Source organism: Porcisia hertigi, chromosome 30, assembly GCF_017918235.1.
Source record: "Porcisia hertigi strain C119 chromosome 30, whole genome shotgun sequence".
In the NCBI taxonomy this organism is placed as follows: Eukaryota; Euglenozoa; class Kinetoplastea; order Trypanosomatida; family Trypanosomatidae; genus Porcisia; species Porcisia hertigi.
In genome coordinates, this window is record NC_090589.1 from 124052 (window position 1) to 145108 (window position 21057).

General features: G+C 58.8%; 7 protein-coding genes across 7 annotated transcripts; all 7 read left to right on the forward strand.

Moving 5' to 3' along the window:
• Nucleotides 1-652: 652 nt before the first annotated feature.
• On the forward strand, nucleotides 653-2599 carry JKF63_02794 (uncharacterized protein; the record flags this gene model as incomplete). Its single annotated transcript, XM_067898818.1, has 1 exon — nucleotides 653-2599. One exon carries the CDS (start codon nucleotides 653-655, stop codon nucleotides 2597-2599), a length of 1947 nt encoding a protein of 648 aa, XP_067755262.1.
• Nucleotides 2600-3706: 1107 nt separating this feature from the next.
• JKF63_02795 (uncharacterized protein) lies at nucleotides 3707-5281 on the forward strand (the record flags this gene model as incomplete). Its single annotated transcript, XM_067898819.1, has 2 exons — nucleotides 3707-3831; nucleotides 3862-5281. The coding sequence occupies 2 exons, from the start codon at nucleotides 3707-3709 to the stop codon at nucleotides 5279-5281; spliced, it is 1545 nt and encodes a 514-aa protein (XP_067755263.1).
• Nucleotides 5282-6103: 822 nt separating this feature from the next.
• On the forward strand, nucleotides 6104-9397 carry JKF63_02796 (uncharacterized protein; the record flags this gene model as incomplete). Its single annotated transcript, XM_067898820.1, has 1 exon — nucleotides 6104-9397. One exon carries the CDS (start codon nucleotides 6104-6106, stop codon nucleotides 9395-9397), a length of 3294 nt encoding a protein of 1097 aa, XP_067755264.1.
• Nucleotides 9398-10021: 624 nt separating this feature from the next.
• On the forward strand, nucleotides 10022-11590 carry JKF63_02797 (uncharacterized protein; the record flags this gene model as incomplete). Its single annotated transcript, XM_067898821.1, has 1 exon — nucleotides 10022-11590. The coding sequence occupies one exon, from the start codon at nucleotides 10022-10024 to the stop codon at nucleotides 11588-11590; it is 1569 nt and encodes a 522-aa protein (XP_067755265.1).
• A 1474-nt stretch (nucleotides 11591-13064) lies between these two features.
• JKF63_02798 (uncharacterized protein) lies at nucleotides 13065-13853 on the forward strand (the record flags this gene model as incomplete). The annotated part of the gene is made up of 1 exon (XM_067898822.1): nucleotides 13065-13853. The coding sequence occupies one exon, from the start codon at nucleotides 13065-13067 to the stop codon at nucleotides 13851-13853; it is 789 nt and encodes a 262-aa protein (XP_067755266.1).
• A 959-nt stretch (nucleotides 13854-14812) lies between these two features.
• JKF63_02799 (uncharacterized protein) lies at nucleotides 14813-15154 on the forward strand (the record flags this gene model as incomplete). Its single annotated transcript, XM_067898823.1, has 1 exon — nucleotides 14813-15154. One exon carries the CDS (start codon nucleotides 14813-14815, stop codon nucleotides 15152-15154), a length of 342 nt encoding a protein of 113 aa, XP_067755267.1.
• A 1187-nt stretch (nucleotides 15155-16341) lies between these two features.
• JKF63_02800 (uncharacterized protein) lies at nucleotides 16342-18429 on the forward strand (the record flags this gene model as incomplete). The annotated part of the gene is made up of 1 exon (XM_067898824.1): nucleotides 16342-18429. One exon carries the CDS (start codon nucleotides 16342-16344, stop codon nucleotides 18427-18429), a length of 2088 nt encoding a protein of 695 aa, XP_067755268.1.
• Between the last annotated feature and the right edge of the window lie 2628 nt (nucleotides 18430-21057).

Sequence of the window (21057 nt, forward strand, 5' to 3'; positions counted from 1 at the left end):
CTCTCCACGAGCCACACACACAAAAAAAACAAAACGTTGCCACGCTATTTTCGATCCGTCTCTTCGCTCTTCCCTGACACTTCACACCCAAACCCGCAACAGGGAACATTTTATCTTCGTTTTTTTTTTCCAGGCATCTTCCTTTGGGTCTTGCAAGCTTCTCTTGGCCGCCTTCACTTCCCCCTCCCTCCCTCCCCCCCCCCCAAAAAAAACCAAAATCCTGAGCCGCCTAAATTCATATTACATATATCCATACACGCTCTCTCCCTGACACACACAGAAAGAGACGCCACACACTGTCACTCTTACGTACGCAGGAATGCGTCGATGACTTCCCGTCGCCTTGTGTTGCTCTGCTAACCCTCACTCCTCCCGCGTTCAGCGTTGCATCAACCCTGCGCTGCTGATCGCTCCTTCCACCACCGCCCTTGCTCCGCACTGGACGAGTTCCCCAAAGTGCGCACAGGCGTATAGTGGCGTGTGCGTGTGTGTGTCCCCCACTTTTTTCCCACTTTGATTCAGTAGTGCCACATCAAACCAGGTCGCGCGTGTATCGATCTCGACAGCCTCCACCTACACCCGCGCACCACCCACTGCCACTGCCACTCACGCGGCACCGCCTGCAGGAGAGAAAAGCACGTACATATACAACATGTCGCAGGTGTCAACCGTGGAGGCGGGTGCATTGCCCATCCGCGTGCTCACTTTTAACCTCTGGGGCATTTTCAATTCAAAGATGCGCAAGGCACGCATGAAAGCTTTTGCCGCGAAGATCGACAACTATGATGTGATACTCCTCCAAGAGCAGTTCTCTGCCGAGGACTTTGACCTCATTTTTCAGCACGCCTCGCCAGCGGTCCAGCAAACGTACACCTTCCGTCGCTTCCGAAGCTCATTCTACGGCTCCGGCTGCGCCGTCATCTCGCGCTACCCCATCAGCCAGGCGTTCTTCCACGTTTATCCCCTCCAGGGATACCCCGAGATGATTCTTCACGGAGACTTCTACGCAAACAAGGGTGCCGCCATGGTGCGGGTGATGGCTCCGGTGGCGGCAAACGACGGCTGTGCTGGGAACAAAATGCAGGAGGTGACCCTATACACGACCCACCTTGTCGCTGTATACCAACGAGCCAGTCAGCTGCCCTCCTGGAGAGAGGAGCGCTACCTTCCCTTCCGCATTTCTCAGGCGATCTCTCTCGCAAAGTTTATCATGAGCACCTCGCGCCCTACGGATCACATCATCATTGGCGGCGACTTCAACTGTTCTCAGAAGTCGCTTGAGGTGCAGACGATGCTTATCCTGCTCAAGCGACACGGGTACGATATCGGCTCTGTCTTGGCCTCACCCCGACCTCTGCAGAGTGGGGCGATGTCAGAACAGGAGCGCGAGCGAGAGCAGCGACTATACACGTATTCGCAACTCAACGCCTTCAACTCGATGAGGACGTCGTACTTCAAGCTCCTCAAACTGGAGTCGGACACCCCGGTGCAGATTGATCACATTTTCTTCTCCCGCGGCCCATTCACTCTGTGCCACTTCGCCAATTGCCCCGACGTCGAGGACAGCGATTATCCTCGCACTCTACAAGATGCACCAAGCGGGCTTGTCGTATTCACTAAAAATGTGGTCCACGTCCCGCCGAAGCCGACATGGTGCGGGTCCCTGTGGCACCAGCTGCTCACCGGCAAGCATACATTCTGGTGCGGCAACAAGGCGCGGCAGCCGGCACAGTCGTCTGACAAGGCTGTGGAACCCACGGAGGTGAAGGGGGCAGACGACTACTATCCCCTCTCAGATCACTTTGGCGTGGCTGCATTGCTCAGTATGCGCGTGGAGGACGAGAAGCCGCTGATCTCTAAGGGCGGAGCCGGCACTGAGGCATGCGGGGGTGCCACGCCGTTGCTTACCCCTGAGGAGAAACGGGTTGTCGAGACAGTCGCAGATTTCTTGGAGAGTTGTGTGGACAGGCTCCGCTCACAGGTCAAGATGACGCGCTACGTGGCGGTGTCCTCGTTTCTCTTGGCGGCAGCGAACATGTGGGTGCTTTGGAGGTTGAGCGCCAAGGAGCAGGCTCGCACGGCGGCGGTGCTGGAGCAGGTATACAACATGGCTGCCGCCAGCACACGTGATGGGGCACGCGAGGTACAGGAGGGCAACGTTCTGCAGTCCGTAAAGCAGGGTTTTGGCTTGGCGAAAGACTGGGCCAGCAGCCACCTGCATACGACCCTGGATACCGCGCGTAAGTTCATTGGCTCAGCGCCGGCACACGGCCGCAGCATCAGCGACACATCAGCAGAGTCTAAGGAACCTGCCGTTACTGTCGGCGACCAGTCGGCAGCTTTGCTGGGCGCGGCTTCCGAGTTTCACAACACCACGGCTTCTAAACGCGACGATCCCGCCACCACCGGGAGGCCTGAGTTCCGCGCCATGGCGAAGGCGCTGGCACTGCGTCCTCTGTGGGCATCCACGTGGGTGTGTTGTATCTTTGACATGACCGCCGCCGTTGTGGGCACCGCGTCCTTGGCGATCGGCACCTTCCAGCGCGCTGGTAACGCCGCCATCCTCGAAGAACAACTGAAGGAGTTGAAGATGCTGTAGTTCCAGACACACGACATCTACCCCGCACCCCCCCTCCCCCTCCCTCCTTTTTTTTTTACTGCTTGTTCTCTCACTCGCTCGCTTCCCGTGGTGACACACTCCCGTACATAAAAAGGGGGGAGGAGGGAAGGGAAGCGGGGGGGGGTTGTATCAGGGTTCGGTTGCGTCTGTGCGTGTGCCATTGTGTCTCCACTTATTTCGGTGACTCACACGGTCCTTGAGCACTGAAGGAGGGGATGGCAGGGAAGACAAGAGGGGTTTGGGGTTAGGCAAGTCTGTGGCAGACCGCAGTTGTGCTTGTGCTACCTGCATACGGATGTATGGTGCCCCCTAACAAGTCTGGTAGTCCCCTGCGTACCGCATGTCTTCTTTTGCTTCTATATTTCTTCATTTTAGTGTCTTCATGCATTTATGTGTGTCCCTCCCCTCTCTCTCTCCTTCCCCCCCTCTGCGAGGTGTAGAGGGAGGGAAGGAGGCGGGGAGGGGGGGGGAGACGAGAGTTGCGTGTGTGTCTCGCGTCACCCAGCGCTTGGGATCAACTCTTTGCACTGTATGCCCCCCTCTCGTTGTTCCCCTGCCCACAACCCTTCTCTCTCCCTCAGGTATATTTATATTTATATATATATTTATATGTGTGTGTGTGTGTGTGTGTGTGTGTTAACGCACTTATTCGGCTATCGAGACGCTCTTGGCACGATCGAGAGCCACCCTGTCACTACTACCATCCTCTCGAAAAAAGAAACACTGAAAGGGGCGAAGCGTTCAATAGTATCCCGTGGGCGAGGCATATCGTGTGATGTTAAAGACGCAAGAGCAATACAGTGTAGGCCTCAAGCCACAACACGGTGGTGCACACTCTGCGCCCCCCTCCCCCCGCCAAATTCTTTCACGCATCTGCTTGGGATGTCATGTTGCTGCGGCGGACTGGGTCATTCCTCGTCTCTCTTCTTTTTCTCCTCTCTTCTTAGACCGTCCCATACATATTTTGACACACTCGCCCAATCTTGCAGATGTAGTGTGGGGTGCCATCTCCCCCCCTTCCATTTCTGTGTGGAGTGACCTCTCTCCCTGAAGCCTTCCTCTTTTTTTTCTTTTTTGAATCTCACAATGCCTCCGCCGTACCGACAGCTCCACAGATGCGCTGGACTCTCTCTTTTGAGCGACCACGGGCAGCCGTCGTGGCGCATGGCAACGCGCACCATATATCACCTGCCGAACACTTACTCTGGGAGGAGCTGTGCTGCGACGAGTGGGAGGCACAGCACGACTGATGTCTCCTCCTCCAACGAATCATCGCACGTTAAAAATGTCTACGATGGGGATCGAGGGGTGCGTCACGATTATGACAGCGGTGAGGAGGCAGCGGAGGAGGAGGAAGAGGAGGAAGAGGAGGAGGTGGTCGTGTGCACTGCGCCACAGACATTGTTGTATGTTCCCAACACGACTCCGCAAATTGAAGGGTATGGAGGGGTTGTGCACACCCCAACACGGTACCTGCGCCCGTACGATGAGGAGGACTACGGTGCTGTCTTGGTGAAGGCCACTGCAGCTGCTGCTGACACGGCTGTGGCGCCCGTGTTGGTAGAAAAGGAATCGGCAGACGCTGCCGCCTCTCTGCTGAGTCACGGCTGCAAATCTCCAGCGAACTTCGAAACCGGCGTCTGGCGTTCCCATCGAGATGAGAAAAAGACGCAGTCACACACCGACGTGGGCGAGCGATGGGCCAGCGATGACTGCACGGATGCTGCAGCCGGGGAAGAGGAGGATAGCTCCCCGGTGTGCTTCAATGGTACTCGCAACCGTCCCTGTCAGCCGGTACCGCAGAGGTCAAGGCAGGATGACACGTCCACGCCTGTTTGTCGCGCTGCAGCCAGTCGCGCTTCCCAACAAAGTTGCACAGCTGTCGAAGGAAAAAAAAAGTGTGTTGCTGCCGCAATACTGAGTAACGTACCGGTCTCAAGTGCCGTCGAAGACGCGTGCTCCTCATTGCAGCTGCCGCATCAGTCATCTTTTGGCTCCACGAAGTGCTGCGAGGCGAACGTGTTCACATCGCCAGCATGGGTGGAAGAATGTAGCGGGGTACGTGGCCGCCATTATGACAGTAACGCGGCGTGGGTACGCTCACCCATCGCCACTTCGACCTCCGCGGCGGTTCACGATTTGCCAGGGAGGGATAGCTGCGGTAGTCCTTTGGGCGGGGAGGTGATCGCTGCATCGGAGGTGAGCTCTGCGGTTTTCGTGGGCAGCTCGCGGCCGAGAACCCCAAGGCATCTGGCTATCGAACACAGCAAGGGTGTCAGTGGCGAGAACGAGAGGGTGCCAGGCTGTTCGCTCACGGCTGCTCTATTCTCGAGTTGCAGACGATCGGTTCCAGCGGTTGTGCGCCGCAACAACGGCAAGTACGCCAGTCGCACCAACTTCTATCTAGAACCCCGCCACTCTAGACACGCACGGCGCATAGCACTAGGTGATCTGCCAATAGCGACATCGACAGAATCGTCAGTGAGCTCGAGTACATCGTTCAGGATGTTTCTCTGGCTGTTCGGGACATCACGTCGCACCTCTGCTGCAACTTGCGAGGCGCATTGCGAGACGAACTCGCTCACGACGGACGACGACATGGATGCAATGTCGCAGGTCTGGTCCATCACGGCAAAGTATTACGCTGCTCACCAGCCGTAGCAGCAGCAACAGATGCAGCAGCAACAGATTTCGTGTCTGCCCCACTTTTCTCCCCGCCCCCCCCCTCCCTAATTCAAAGAGGCTCGATATGTATTCATTCGGGAGAGTTGGCGGCAGGAGGCGGACACACACGCAGCTGCGTCGTCTAGCGCTCAGAGGACACTTCGTTTGCATATGATTTCCTTTTTCTTCTGTTCTCATCTCCCCCCCCCCCCCCCCCCCCCCCAACGCACACACACACACACACACAATCCTGCTTTATGCTGCTGCTCGCCGCCACTACTACGCACAAGCACACAAACACACAAACACACACGACTTTGCACGCAAGCCAAACTGGCGCGTAGGGAGTGGGGGACATGTAGACGAGGTTCTCGAACACAAAACAAAACGGATGGGGCAACTGGTCGTGCTATGCTTGTTCGACCCCCATCTTTGTTACGCGTGCTCTATGCGAAAGGAGGGGAGAGTGGGGGGAAGAGGGAGGCGCCCCCCCCCTCCCCCCCCGCGTCTAATGTGAGGGTGGGGCGGGTGAAGTAGACGCGGTCGCACTGCGGGACTCATCATCTTTATGGCATCACAGTCCGCAACGCTCCTCTTCAACCCCACCTCCGCCACCACACCGGATTGCTTCTGCGCATCCGCACCCCCCCCCCCCCAACCCCCGCCCTCGCCCCATCTCTCTCCTCAATCGTGTCGGCAACTCTCTACTAATTTGTGTTTATCCACGTCTCGCCCCCCCCCCTCCCCCTTAATTCGGCTGTGCTGATCTGCGGGGGAGATGCCCACACGCACAGACCCACAAGTAGGGTGCAATACGCGATGGTCGACGGTTGCAACGGATTTAATGTGGACGTACACATCGGCCACGTCGTCATCCCTCGCGCCAGTCTGGCTGCCGCAGGTGCGTGTGCTGCTGTTGTCCCGTCAGTCGAGCCGGCGCTCAAGATCGCACGCTCAGAATCTATAGCGGGCCTACACAACAACAACCCTTCGTGGCCAGCAGATATCGTGACCGTTGCCGCGTGGTCGGAGGAATGCATCGCCGACGCTCTTCGACGGTACGCTGTCGCTGCGCTGGAAGCGGCGTCACAGGGGGCGGCAGAGGGCAGCGCTCCGTTCTCCTCTACAGCCGCCGCTGCTGCTGTTCTCACGACCGTGAAGAATTCTGCTCGCTCCTGGGTGGCCGCATGGCCAGCGGTGCGCCTCTCTTTGATACCCGCAACAGAGACTCATGGCGGTGGCGAGGCCGCCGAGTTTGCCGCCGCCGGATGGTCGGCCCTTCAGTTTTCCTTTGTGCCTGCTGCGCTGGAGTTATCAGACCCGGCCAGTGCTGCAGGAGGTCACCTCGGCATCTGCAGGGCAATAGCGCAGGCCACAGCCTCAGCTGTGGACGACACCACGACACTTCTTCGTGTCTTGGCTGCGATCCCACTCCCTCGCGCACTGCGCGTGCCTTACCAAGGCACCACGGTCACCGCAACAGCCGGCTCCCGTGCCGGGTGCGTGTCTGCCGTCCTCACGGAGCACGTCCAAGTCCACGCCGACACGGCGACCCCCCCTCCCGCGTGGTCTTCTGGGCAGCACCCACCTGTGTCGATGTCGATGCGGTCTCCGTGCATCGATGTCGCACTGCCGGCGGAGCTGCGGGCGAGGCCTCTCCTGCTAGTTGGGGCCGGCGGTATCGGCTGTGAAGTGCTCAAGGTGCTCGTCCTGAGCGGCTTCACAAACATTCACCTCATCGACCTCGACACCATCGACGCAACGAACTTGAATCGCCAGTTTCTTTTCCAAGCGGAAGACGTGGGGCGCTCCAAGGCGGAGACGGCGCGTCGCGTCGTACTTGACTGGTTCGCAGCAGCCGACAGCCCGACGCCAGCGCACGTCAGCGCGCCCCCCAGTGCTCTTCGAACACTGCCGTGTGTAGTGGCGTACCACGATAACGTCACCGCCGATCGCTACGACAACGCCTTTTACAAACAGTTCGCGGCGGTGCTGAGTGCGCTGGATAACGTGTCGGCACGCCAGCATGTGAATCGTATGTGTATGCGCAACGACATCCCTCTCATTGAAAGCGGGACCATGGGATATAACGGGCAGGTGCAGCCGATCCTGAAAAATGTGTATGAGTGCTACGACTGCAGGCCAAAGCCACAGGGGACGAAGACGTTTGCGGTTTGCACCATCCACGCACGCCCTACAACGATGGTGCACTGCGTACACTACGCGAAGGAGCTGTACGAAACACTTTTTGGTGGAGATCCGCCGATCGCAGATGGGGCGGAAGCGAACGCCTTCGTCGCTTCGGGTTTGACCGCCGAGCCTGAGACCGTCCCTGGTCAGAACAAGAGAGAGGTGAAGGGACAGAGCAGCGCCACAGCGCCGAACGATGGAGGCGAGCTGTCTTATCTTCGCACTATGGTCTCTGACTGGCGCAACCAACTCGCTGCTTCCTCGCCAGGGGACACAGGCGCGCCGACCTGCTCTTTGGCCGAGACCTCGTCCACGCTGTCGCCCAGTGGTAGTGGTAGTAGTGGTAGTGGCGGCCGCGGCGAAGAAGGCAACCGCGCCTCCTCGGCTGCGGCCCTCGCCGCTCAGCTCTTGCGCCTGCTTTTTGTGACCAAAATCGAAGCGCTGCTATCCATGAAGTCGTCCTGGTCAACAGAGCCACCGGTGCCACTCAGTCGCTGCGACATTGACTCTGTTGAGGCGTCACACGGAGCCACGAGTGTTGCTGGGGCACCACCTGCGTCGGTTTCAGGGGATCGGGTGCTGTCTGTGCAAGAATGTGTGAAGCTGTTTCTCAGTTCGATGACAGAGTGCCTCGCCCGTCCATCTGGGGTGATGTTCAGGAAGGAGGATGACGCAGCGGTGCGCTTTGTCAGCGCCGTGGCGAATTTGCGCGCCCACGTGTTCCACATCGCACCGCAATCCCTGGAGGAGGTGCGCGGCATTGCCGGCTCCATCATTCCAGCAATAGCCACGACGAACGCTATGATTGCAGGGGCCGTCGTTCATGAGCTCATTCCACTGCTCCGCTGCCGTGCCTCCCAGATGGAGAACACAACGGCTGCGCAGGCTGCACCGTTGTTGGGGACAGGGGTGGCCGGCAGATCGTCACTCCTCTCCACGAACCCATCGCCGCCCGCTCACGTTGTGTACGCCCGTAAGGCTCCACAGTCGCGTCGCCGCCGAGTGCCACTACCGCCGCCAGGACAACGAAGGCTCGCTCCCGCTCTTTTCATGGAGTACACCGACGACCACGACGACATCGTCGATGGCTCACCTTCGCCGAACGGCGTGGCGTTGAGCTGCGGTGCTTGCCATGCGCCGCTGCGAACCGCCCTCGCGATGGTAGGGGCAGAGAACAGCACAGCAGATCTTCTTCAACTCTACAGTGCCGCAAAAGAGGGAGGCGGCGATGTGTGGCGAGGTGCGGCTGTGACAGACCACTACGTCGTACACAGCACCCGTCCGAATCCACCGAACCGCACGCACTGTCTTGTCTGCCAAGATGTTCATCCAGAGGTGAGCGTCTCGCTGAACCTGCGCACCGCAACACTCAGTCGCTTTGTTCACGTCGTCCTCGAAGATGCCCTCGGAATGGAGGCGCCGTCGGTCAGCTATGGGTCCACCGTGTTGTACGAGGATGAGGACTATGAGGTGCTGGCTCACTGCACGCTCGCAGACGTGCTGCAGCTCCCACCTCCTAACGCTGAACAGGCCACTCCACGCCAGGGCTACACTCTCACGGTAGATGCTCTCAATAAGAACGTGGCGTGGAGTGTGATCCTGGTGCATGACGACATTAATGCGACAACACCGACTTTGGCACCGTCAGCGCCAAGTGCATCATTAGAGGTCTCTGGACTGGAGCAGGCTATGGCAGCCGAACAGCGGGCCCTGGCACGGCTGGCAGCACAGCAGGGACGACAAGAACCCCTTGGTGAGGTGGATGAAGAAGCGAGCAACAGTCCTCCACCAGCCGCGACTGCGATACCTCCCGTGGTCATGCACATTGTTTCTGATGATGATGATGATAATGTGAAGGTGGCACCTGTGATGAGCGACGTAATGGACGTTGTGTCCGAGAAGGAAGTAGTTGAGGTGGACTAGCGGCATATATATGTGTGTGTGTGTGTGCGCGTGTGTGTGTGTTGTGGGCCTGTTGCTGTGTTGTGATTCGCCGTATATTTACAGTTGTTAAAGCGTTGGGATGTACCGAAGCTGAAGGGAGAAAAGAGAAGAATGGAGAACAACTCGCTCTCTTCCCGCAACGAAGGAGGCGGGGCGGCTCCTTCATTACTGCACTGACTGCGTGCATGCATGCGTGTGTGTGTGTGTTCATTCTCCACACCTTCTGTCGCCTTCCCCCCCCCCCCCCACCCCTCCTCCCGCTTTTCAATCCTCAATTGATTCCTCTGGTTGTTGTTTTCTTGTGCTCACACGTTGGCGAACCAAAGTGAGGTACTGACGCTTGTGTCCTCTGAAAAAAAGGTGGTGGTGGTGGTGGTGGTGGTGGTCTGCACGTGCTGCAGAGCCGCTTGCTGTTGAACCCGTCGCGAGTGGTAGAGTCTCTGTGAAGAAAAAAAATTACTCTGCTCCCTCCGTTGTCACATCCCCTGGCATCAACGCCCCTCCTCATCTTCACATCGCCGATACACATATATTGATAGGTACACACGCACCCACGCAAAGGGAGAAGCTGCGCGCAACAGCAGCAGCAGCGTCGGAGCTGTCATGACCTTCACGTTTGGCCGAGCAGCGCGCTATAGCGCGGTGGCTGCGGGTTTTGTGGGGGCGAGCACGGCTGCCATTGTCTTGCCGCCGAAAGAGACGATCCCCCCTGTACTGCTGCCGTCGCGTGTACTGTTCGAGGGCATCGGTCGTGTCGGGCGGTGTGTCTACACTGGGGGGCAGATCTACTGCGACTACGCCTTCCACGTGACGGAGAAAGACTCGCAGGAGCTCTGGAACGAGGTGCACCATCGGTGCGCGCAGCGACTGGTCTACTTGGCGGAGCAGAACGGTGGGCTGTACGTGAAGGCTGGGCAAATATTTGCGAACATGAGTCATATCCTTCCCTACCAGTACTGCCAAGTGATGGCGGTTCTGCAGAATGCTGTGGTGAAGCGGCCCTACACGGAGGTTGTGGCGGTTCTGGAGAAGGACTTGGGGTGTCCTATTAGCGAGGTATTCTCCTACGTCGACCCAACCCCGCTCGCCGCCGCGTCGCTGGCGCAGGTACACCGTGGCCGCTTGCGCGACGAGGATGCCGATGTGGCGATCAAGGTGCAGTACCTGGACATTGCGCAGCGGTTTAACGGTGACATGCGCACCATCACGTTAATGTTTGCCGCTGCCAACTTTTTTTTCCCGGGTTACGACTTTGGCCAGATCGTCACGAAACTGAACGACACTGTCGCGGCAGAACTGGATTTCCGGCTGGAGGGCCGCAACAGCGACCGCGCTGCAGCGGACTTGCGTGCCTTCGGGTGGGGTGAGCGCGTGGTGTGTCCGCGTGTTTTTTGGAAGTATGCCAGAAAGCGTGTGCTTGTGACGCAGTTCATTCCAAACGCAGTGAAGATCTCCGACCGTGCCGGCATCGAGGCGATGGGGCTTAACGTGAAGGAGGTGGCGACGACGTTCTTCGAGGTGATGGCCTTTCAAGTGTTCCGCACTGGCTTCTTTCATGGTGACCCGCATGCTGGCAACGTCCTCGTGCACCGGCGGCCGAACGGGAAACCACAGGTTGTACTTCTCGACTTTGGTCTCTGCGCGGAACTAGACGCACCACAACTCCGGGAGATCAGCGATATCTGGACTGCTTCTACAACCCACAACACCTCCATGATCATGGATATTGCACACCGCTACCATTGCACGGACTACGCGCTCTTTGCCTCCTGCTTCCTGCAGCATCCATACGAATACTTCTCGAACAGCGCCAGCGGCCGGCTGACGAGCTCGCGCGTGCTAGAGAGTATGCGGGATATGATGAAGCACCGAATGACGGATATCAATACCATCATCGCGGCACTGCCGAAGGAGTACGCTCTTGTGCTGCGCAGCATCATGGCCACCAAGGCAATTAACCGTGAGCTCGGTGATGCAGTGAATAGACCGATGTGTTTTCTGCGCTACTCGCTCAAGACGTCTCACGTGGACTTGCCCAAGATCCAGTTCGCGATGCTGATGACCAAGGCGTGGTTTGTAGAGTGGTACTCCTCGCTTGTCCTGCGGCTCACGCTATGGTGGCACCCGGAGCTGTCGGAGATGCTGGATACCTCAATGCAGCTGAGCGCCTGATGATATTCGTCTGGAGTCAAATGTCTTGCTCGTGTCGTGTCGGATCAATGCGAAAGCTTAATGTGCGCGGTTTCGGTTTGCATGTATGTGTGTGTGTGTGAGGGCGGGGGAGGGGGGAGGGCCCTTGCGTGGAGACGCTAGGCTTCGTGTCACACGACCGAATGCGGGGGAAAGGGCCACCAGAAATGGCGGTCACTCAAGCGGAGGAGGGAGGGGGTGCTGATCTCTCTCTCTCTCCCCCTCCTCGGCCTCCCCCCCCCCTTCTTCCCTCCCATCTACCTCGGCGTCTACGTGTATGCGTGTGTGCATAAGGCATTACTGCAGGTGAAGCGCTTCCGTTCGTGTGCGCTTCATGGTGTATGTGCATATCCTTTTTTTTCTTGCACATCTCTTAATCCAATCGTAATTGCAGGGGGAGAGAGAGAGAGGAAGGAGGTTATGAGTTGTGTATGTTTTGTGAGAAAAAAACAACGCCAGAATATCACTGGAACTTGGTCTCTGCCGTTGTCTTCTTGCGTGCGCCCCCTTCTTTCCCCCCTATTCCTCTCCGTGTTGATGTAGCTCTCTGTGTGCTGCACTCGTGTAGGTATGGCGTCGTGTGTGTGAGCGCACAGCCTCCTCATACAGAACGCACACGCGCGCATGGGGGGAGGGGGGAGGGGGGAGGGAGGCGCGTGTGTTTCTCTCCACTTCGTAGTTCGCTCTCTGCCTGATTGGTTCTACTTCCCTGGACTATAACTGCTTGCAGCGCGATGGTGTGCCGTGTGGTGTTCCATCTCCAAAATGAACGAGAAAGGCTTCTGCACGAACTACTGGTACGCGTCTACACACACACACACACACACTCACACACTCAGTGTGTGGGTGTGTGTGTTGCAAAGTCTCGCTCAGCTCAAGCCTCGGATGTGTACGTACGCACCGGCTAAGATAAATCTCCCAGTGGTCACCAGATCAATTTTGTTTTTCTGCTATCACGGCGCACTGGGCAAATGGAGGTGATGACCTGCAGTTTCGTGGCATCTCTCCAGGGTTATCGCTCACCGATGCGCGCCTCGCACCCGTCTCGACCCCTCATCTCACCCTTCCACCCAACACCGAACCAAAGGCATGCCGGTCTTGGTTCAGATGAGCGATCTCCTCTTTATCTTTCCTGCTCTTCACGTTGTGGGTGACTGTCTCGTTTGCCTTTCTATAATCTCCCTTCCACCACCACCCCCTCCCCTCCCCTCTTCTCGGACTGCGTGATCGCTGTCTCTTTTATGCTGCACGTTTCAAAAGGCTGCCTTCCTTCACCAAGTCACTGTGTGCTGCCGGTGCGTGCTGTCGCGAGGTGTCAGGCCCACTTGAATCCCTCCTCCTTCCCTCCACAGGTAGCCCACGCACGCCCGCAACTCCCACAGCGCCCAGCTCCAGGCGCGGGGGGGGCCCTCTTTCTTGCCTGAACCTCTCGTTGCTCCTCACTCTTCGGGCCCTCATGCGGCGCTCTACCTGCCGGTTGGTGGCGCCCTGGGTGCCCCCACCACGTCACGACGTAAAAGTCACAATGCCGCCGCCCCCGGGGGGCGAGGTTGGGGGCTCCTATGGGGTGTCGACGGGGTACAGCGACCGCCTTGCGCGGATGCCGTACTGGAAGCGTATGGCACTCTCGACCTACGCGCTGCGCATGAAGGAGAACGAGACTCGCTACCCGATGAGTCCGTACCGCGAGGGCGAGTATGATCTGCGGTACACTGTCACCCCCTACCCCGACCACATCAAGCACCGTCCACTGCTGGAGATCGGCGAGGCGCACCAAATCCCTACGATTCGGATACCTGTCATATTTTTAGTGAACTTGTGGGACGAGGAGCGACGCACGTGGTTCGGCCGCCAATGGGAGACCGTGTACGTCAACCGAACCTTTGCGCGTGAGGAGCTGCTGCCCCAGCGGTACGCCATCTACGCTACAGAGGAGGCGTACGCGTTGCTGGGACTGCCGGTGGTGAACCACCGTATCCATGAGGAGATCCCCAAAACCCCCCACGCCTACAAGAAACTGCTAGAAAAACAGAGTTACACGGAGGAGAGATGGAAGTACTCTATCGAGTACCTCTTTCGTCAGTATGAGGCCGGTCCTCCAGAACTACAAGACAAGTCTGAGGATGGCTGGGACGGCGTAGAGGAGTTGGCAGTGTCGGCGGCGGCAGGCAGCACCGGCGACGGGTCGGCGAAGCGAAAGGGCCCCATCAAGCAGCGCAAAGCCCGCAAGGTCAAACTATTTTGAATCCGCTCCATTTGGCGAGCACCTGCGGGTGGCTATGTTGGATCAACGTGTGCCCTTGAACGCCTGGGTGTAGGGGACAAGAGGGGGGGCGGCAGAGTAGCTAGATCTTTGCGAGTGCTCATGGGCCGCTATCGCCACGGCATCCAGCAACGCCCCCTTACCCTCCTCCTCATCCGCCTGTCTGTATGTCGATATGCGCAGGTGTGTAAGTCCGTTGTGTGTTTGTGATGCATCGAGTCGCAGTTGTTGCTGGTGTTGATGGGGCGGAGGCCATTTCGCTTGGTAGGGCTACGTACGCGCTGTTGTTGTGTTGGTCTTCACCCGTTGGTTACACTCTATTTTGGTGTGCTTCACTACGCTTTAACGACTACTTTCCCCTCCCTCCACACACACCACACACGCAGAGAGCCTTTTTCCTTGTTCGTCTCGTTGTGTTTTATCGCTCCAACTCCGCCCCATTGACCCCCACCCCCATTTGCTTCGAACTGGTGCGGGTGACTCCGTCGCTCTTTCCGGGAAGCAAGACCGATTGGGGGGGGGAGGGGGAATAAGGGAGGAGGGATGAACGCTACAACGGTTCCCCCTGAACACGGCATGGCTTATCTTCCATTCCATAGTACTGTGCGCGTGAGTCGCTGCCAGTCGGTGTTGGTACTCTCTTTTCCTGCAACGCCTCCTTCCCTCCCCCCCCCCCTCCCCAAAACACCCGCCTTTTTTCCCTCGCCTAAACACCGTTGCCACACCAACTGGCTGACCAACACACGTGTGCATCTCTTCATGGATGCGCTCCAGCGGGTGTACACCGCCGCCGCCCCCTTCATACGTACAATCATATCGTGTGAAAGGAACATAGGATCCCCTCTACCCCCCCCCCCCCCCCAGAAAAAAAATTATATATATATATATAACTCCCCTGTTATACGTATACCCCCCCCTCTCCGCCCCTCTTCCTGCCGCCGATGAACAGCCTTCTCATGGAAACAGTGGTGAAGCCGCTGAAGCGGTACCCGACCCTTGGCGCCACTGTCGGCACCGGCGTACTCTGCACCTTCACGTACTGGTGGTACGCCACGTCCATACGCAGCACTCTCCTCACAACACAGCACGCCTGCCAGCAGATGTCAGATCAGGCTTTTCAGGAGTGCCGAGAGATGCTCAAGGCCGGCGAGCGCAGCTGGGGCGGCGACATCCGTTCCCGTGATGCGCAGGTACGGCGACTTGAGTTGCAAAATGTAGAGCAGACGCGTAGCGTGGCGCGGCTCGAGTCCGCCATGAAGATGTGTCTCATACAGAATGTATAAATCTGAGGACGAGAAAAATCCACAGACTTGGTGTGATGCTTCATGTCTACTGTCTGTGTGTGTGTGTCTGTGTGAGCACCGTAATGACCCTCGAGCAGCGGTAATCGGCTGTCGTCTATGTGCCACTTTAACAATATAAAGAAGAAAAGAAGGACATGTGCCTGCCTCCAAGTGGGGGGGCAGGGAGGGAGGGAGAGACGGTCCGCACGTACATACATATCTTTTTGTTGTTGTTGTTGTCAACTGACCAAACTGGGACGAGTAGTCCTCTGCTGCGCACGCGGGTGTAATGAGGAGGAGGAGGATTAGGCTTCCCCCCCCCCTCTCCACTCCCTCCACACTTCTCTTTTTCTTCACCCCTCTCTTCGCTTCACGTACAGGTGTGGCTGTGCGCTAAGACGCCGCGCCACTACAGCCACGAACGGCTGGGCCGTTTGATTCGATGCGAATGTATAATGGAGTTGCTGCTGGAGGGAAAAAAAAACAGCAAGAGAGAGGAGGGAAGGGGGGGGTGGGGGGGTGGTCGTGTTTTTTGTTCGAAAGCGGGGCCTTTGGTGCCGCCATCACTCGCAGGAGGTATAACGGCGGCACCACAAACAAAGAAAACGCGCGCTCTCGGTGTCTCATCGAGGAGGACGGCGTTGGCGTCTCACGCGGTGCACTGTACCTCTGGTCTGCACATTTTTGTAAGTGGCCCATGCTTGCAGAGCGTGCAGCAGGGCATATCGAAAGCGCATCCCACACAGCGCTGCTGCACAGAGGCCATGTGCCGCGTTTGTGAGATGGCCCCCCCCCCCCTTATGGCAGCTGTGTTAGCTTCTCCCTCCTGAAACACCTTATCGACCTCTTCGCCTCCGCCCCCTACTCCCTTTCTTCCACTTCCACTTCTCCTACCCTTCCCCCGCCTCCCCCCCCCCTCCCCTTTTCTGTGTGTTTTAGTGTTGCGTCGCATAGTGACATTAACGGGCGGCGCTGGTGAAGGCCGCTCCCACAGGCATTCTTTGCGTTGTGCGAGTGGTCTCTTGTTGTCTGAGAGAGAGAGAGACACACACACACACACACACTGCACGCTAGTGTGTAGGTACTGCGTCACGATCATGTGCCATAGCCTCGCCGCTCACAGCAATTTGGTTTCTCTTTCGTGATTGTCAAGATCCCCTGCGCGCCTTCCCCGCCTTCATTCGGTAATGCCACCGCGACAGGCGAAGCGGCACGATCCGGATGTGTGGAAGCCACCGCCGCCACTGCCAACATCGTCGACACAGACGTCGACGTCAACGCCCGGCGCTGGTGGTGGGGTGGCGCCGGCACCTAGCCACTTATCGGCATTCCAGGAGCGCTTTGCGAAGCGCACCGAGGTGGTCGGCAAAGATGGGGCCAATGCACAGCTGGGCGTGGCTGCCGTGTCATCAAGCTCGCATTGCGCTCCATCTCCGGCGCAGCCCAAGGGAGGCGGGATAGCGACTCTCCGTGCTCCAAGGAAAAATATATCCGAGGGAGCGACGAGTGCCGCGCCCTCGTCACTGGCAGCTCCAGAGCACAGAGTAACGGCGCCCATAAAACGTGTCCTGAAGAACGCACCACGGCTTCGCATCTTGGCCCCCATTGAGCGTGGCCGCACCCTTTCGTCGTCGCTGCCGTCAGAGGATCCACGCGCGTCTTCCCCGACTGTGGCGCTGCAGCGCGGCGCTCGTCTCTCTTGTTCCTCCCTTGCAACGGCACCTGCTGAGACGAAGAAGGCTGTGAAGCACATTCTTGCACCGCCCGCTGCTGCTGCTGCTGCTCCTGCTGCTGCCCCCACAGCCGCTCTCTACCGCGCTGCCACGGAGCACAGGAGCGCCGAGAAGCCCAGCTGTTCCATCCTGTCCCTCGGAGATGGCACCGACCTGCGACCACAACCATCCACGGCGTCACCGTCGTTGGGCACACCGTTGGCGTTGCCGCACATGCACAGCCCCGGTAAGGCGACGGTGGTCTCGTCCACTCCACCTCCTGTTTTGACGTCCTTGCGTAAAAATGAACCGCTGCCGGTGCCTCGGTCAGATCGCCTCACCGAGCCGCCGAGGAGTCGCGAACGACCCGCGCCGACAACTGCGGTCGCAACGCCGCCCCCGGGTCGCCCAAAACACCCCGAACAAAGGAAAGCCTCGTCGCACCCGGTAACGAGGCTCAATGCGGAACGATGCCGGGCCTCCTCTCCTCCTTCCCCCCCACCATCGGGCCCCGCGGCTGCCGACAGCAGCACCCCCTCCGCAAATTATAAACCGTATTCGCTCAGGTCGTACAAGGCACTCATGGCGGATGTGGCTGGGCAAAAGATGGGTGGGCTGGGGCCCAGCGACACAGATGAACAACGTGCAGCCCGTGAGAAGCATGAAAGGGCCAAGGCGTACGGAAGGCGTGCGGAGAGCGTGGCACGTACCCTGTTGGCGGGTGCAGCCTTGCGCGGTGACAAGGAGACTGGAAACCCCGATGCCACAATCATATCCCCCGTCTCCTCCTCTTCCGTAGATGCCGACCGGAGGCAAGGGAGGCCCTCGGCACGGTCGTCGTCATCTGACACACGTACGTCTGATACAACGACGACTACCACTTCCACAACGACATCACGTTCGCCGTCCGCAAAGTGTCCTCCACATCGTAGGCAGACACCGAGAACCGCCGCTCGTGCAGCGCTGCTACCGCCACCACAAGCGAGTTCTCCACCTCCCGCGCAATCGAGACTCTCAGGGGCGGCCACACCACAGCCCCAGTTCTCGGCACCTGCATTCGACAGCGGTGAGTTGACCCCGCTCCCCTTAGGGGTGGAGAGCACAAACGCCAAACCCCTCCAAGCACTGCTTCCTCCGCTTTCTGCACCCCCGCGGACATCGCCAGCAGTCGGCAGCTTCTCCGTGGGGGCTGCACCTCGACGACAGGTTGCGCAAGCCCGCCGACGCCGCGAGCGCGCCCTGACCTACGCCCGGGGGGTCTCGCAACGGCGCCTGCAACCGACCCCTGCTGGATCTGATGATGGTGATTCGGCTCACACGGAGTCTCGAGGGTCGGTATCACCTGGAGGGCGAGTTGTGAAAAACGGCGCCGCTGGCGATGCGAACGCGCATGGCGTGCCGTTGGCTCGGCAAGTCTGCGTGCCTTCTAGCGGCATCCTTCGACAAGCCGCTGCGGATGATGCTGATCGGGCTCAGCGGCAGCGGCGTCTGCTAGAGCTGGAGGCTCTGCACGCGCAGAAGAAGGAAGTCGTAGAAGTGATTCGTCGGAAGCTCCGTGTGTGAAAAAGGGGGGAGGCCAGTGATTGGGAGAGGCCCGCGCTGATGTGTCCGGCAGTGCGTGTATGTGCGATATTTTGTGATGTGCTCCCTTTAGACCTGGCCAACTCGTCCCTGCTTTGATGCCTCGCGCGCTCGCCGTTTCTCGGCCTTTCCTCGTGCACCCCTCCCCCCCGCCCCAACTATTCTCGTTTGGTGTGATCATTGGAGAATCCCCGCAGAACCTCTTTTTTTTGGGGGGAGAGAAGAGAAAAGAAGAGGGGCCCAACACGCGGTTTTCGCACCACCGAGTCCCCCCCCCACAAAAAAAAAATAGATGGCCGAAGCATCGATCATCGCATCGATTGTGCTCGACATCGCCTGTAGCGCATATGCCTGACGTCCACTGACCCTCTTTGCTCTTCTCAACCCAAGAAACTCGATCAAACTTGGAACCCCCTTCCCCCCCCCTCCCACACAGACAGAGGTGGTGGGGCAATGTCAAAGAACAAACAGAGGGAATGAGTGAACAACGTACGACAGGTCGACTGCCTCCTCCTCTGCCTCCTCTTCCCCATAATCACCGGTCAGCAACACTGACCTTGTTTGTCGATCAGTTACGCCGCAGCGCAAGTGCGCTCGCGCAGACGTTGGTGTACCTGTCATCCCCGTAAGTATGAGCGCCAAAGCATCCCCCCTTCCTCCCCCCGTCTCCCTTCTACCTCTGTAAAACAACATATGCTGCCTCGCTTTCGCCTCCGACGTAGTCTCTGGTTGACCTTCTCTCTTTTGTGTGAAGTGGTCTTACACTTGTCTCCACACAGTATGCGCTGGTGTCACCCCATCACCCATACATTGCCGCATACACTCTTTACCCCTGCCCTTCTCCCCCTCTCTCTTTTTCAGTGACGCAGACTTGCGGATGTCGGCGCAGCCACAGGCGCAAGGCGAGCGGCCTTGCGGCGGCTCAAGCAGCACCAACACCACTGTCGTACGAGACGCCTTCTGTAGTCGTATCCGAAGCCTTGGTGCGTCTATCCTCTCGATCACACAGTCGGCAGTGCAGGAGGTGGAGAACATGGAAGCCGAGTACGAGAGGCAGCAGCAGCAGCGTCTTGCCAAGCAACAGCCGCGTTGTGGGCTGGGCCAGCATTCCGGCAAACCCGGGGTAAAAACATCGCTCCCATCCAAAGCCGGGCCTGCGTCGCCGGTGCGCCGTACCTCGCCAAGGACATCGACTAAGCTGGCGGGTCACAATCCGCCGAGTGCGGGCAGAGTAAAAGCGAGGAGTCAGCGAAGTACGCCCTCGACAACGACAACGAAGAGTTCGACCCCTGCGAGTGCCACAGCGGCCAGCACCCCAGCAAAGAAGAAAACACCCGCAACGTCTTCCCTGAAGCGTGCGGCGAACGCTGTGGACGGGGATGGCGCGGGGCGCACTCGTGCTCATCTCTTGCAGAAGGACGCGACTGTGTTGGCGATCTGTGCCGCCGCAGAGGCGAATTTCCAGCACCTCTTTGGCCAGCATGTCCCGCAAGTGCAGCGGTCTCTCCAATCGGCTCTCGCTGACAGCCCGTCGAAGGACGCCCGGGCTGGTGGGTGCGACGGCGACAGCGACGGCGCAGAAGGCGGTAGACCCCACGTGCTGCACGACCGGTGCCAGGGTGCTCCGCTGTACGATCTTAGCAACGCCGCCATCACCGAAGGGAAGGATGATCATCTAAGGGAAGACGTAGCTCCGCAAGACGCAGACAGCACGCGTCTATCAATGCACAATGCTGCTTTTGGTGCCATGCCAACGATGGGTAACGGTGTCGCGTTACCTGTGGTGACAATCGGTGGGGCGGCGCCGTTGGCGGCACGAGCGGCTGCGGCTGAGTCAGAGTTGTCGCACCAGGCCGTACAGCAGGCGCTGGATGCGCTCCAGGTGCATCCAGATCAACGTCTACGCATCACTGCCACTATACCGTCGAGCAGTGCGGATCTGTCCGCGGTGGCAGCCCCGCATCCGCGTGAGGGGTCATTGGCGTGGTCCTCATCATCCTTCGGACTGGCCCCCGTGAGCAGCTACTACCATGTCATTTACATACATGAGTTAATACCTAGGCACCCGTCACCAGGCGGCGGCTGCCACGATGTGGGGAAAAGGTCGGCGTGCAGGCAGAGGGGCAGTGGCGCTGCAGCGACTCCGCGCCGTTTGAACCGCGTTGAAACGAGTTGTCGTACAACCATGGCGAATGCGCGCGGGACACGTTTCAGGGTTGGCTCCCATGTGCACGCAATATACGCCGTGGACCGACCTGACGAGGCGCGGCGCGAGCCGCGTTCTGCGCTCGGATCGGACGCAGCGCCCGTCACGGCCACACATCCCGCGCCGATGGGCGGAGATGCTCACGTGGTGAAGCTCAGGCTCTGCGTTCCTGCGCACCGCATTCGCAGCCAAGGCGATTCGGCACTGAGGGCGGAATCACTGATGGAAACAGAGGCCCAGTTCACTGGCGCGACGGACCCGCCCCTCTCAGATGTTGCCTGCGAGTCTGATGCAGTGATATGCACTGAGTCGCAGCCCCCCTGTAAGGAAGATGTCGTCGCCTCCGGGGCCGGGGCAGGCGTTGCAGGAGTTTTGGCGCACATTGAATTTTTCGAGGACTGGCG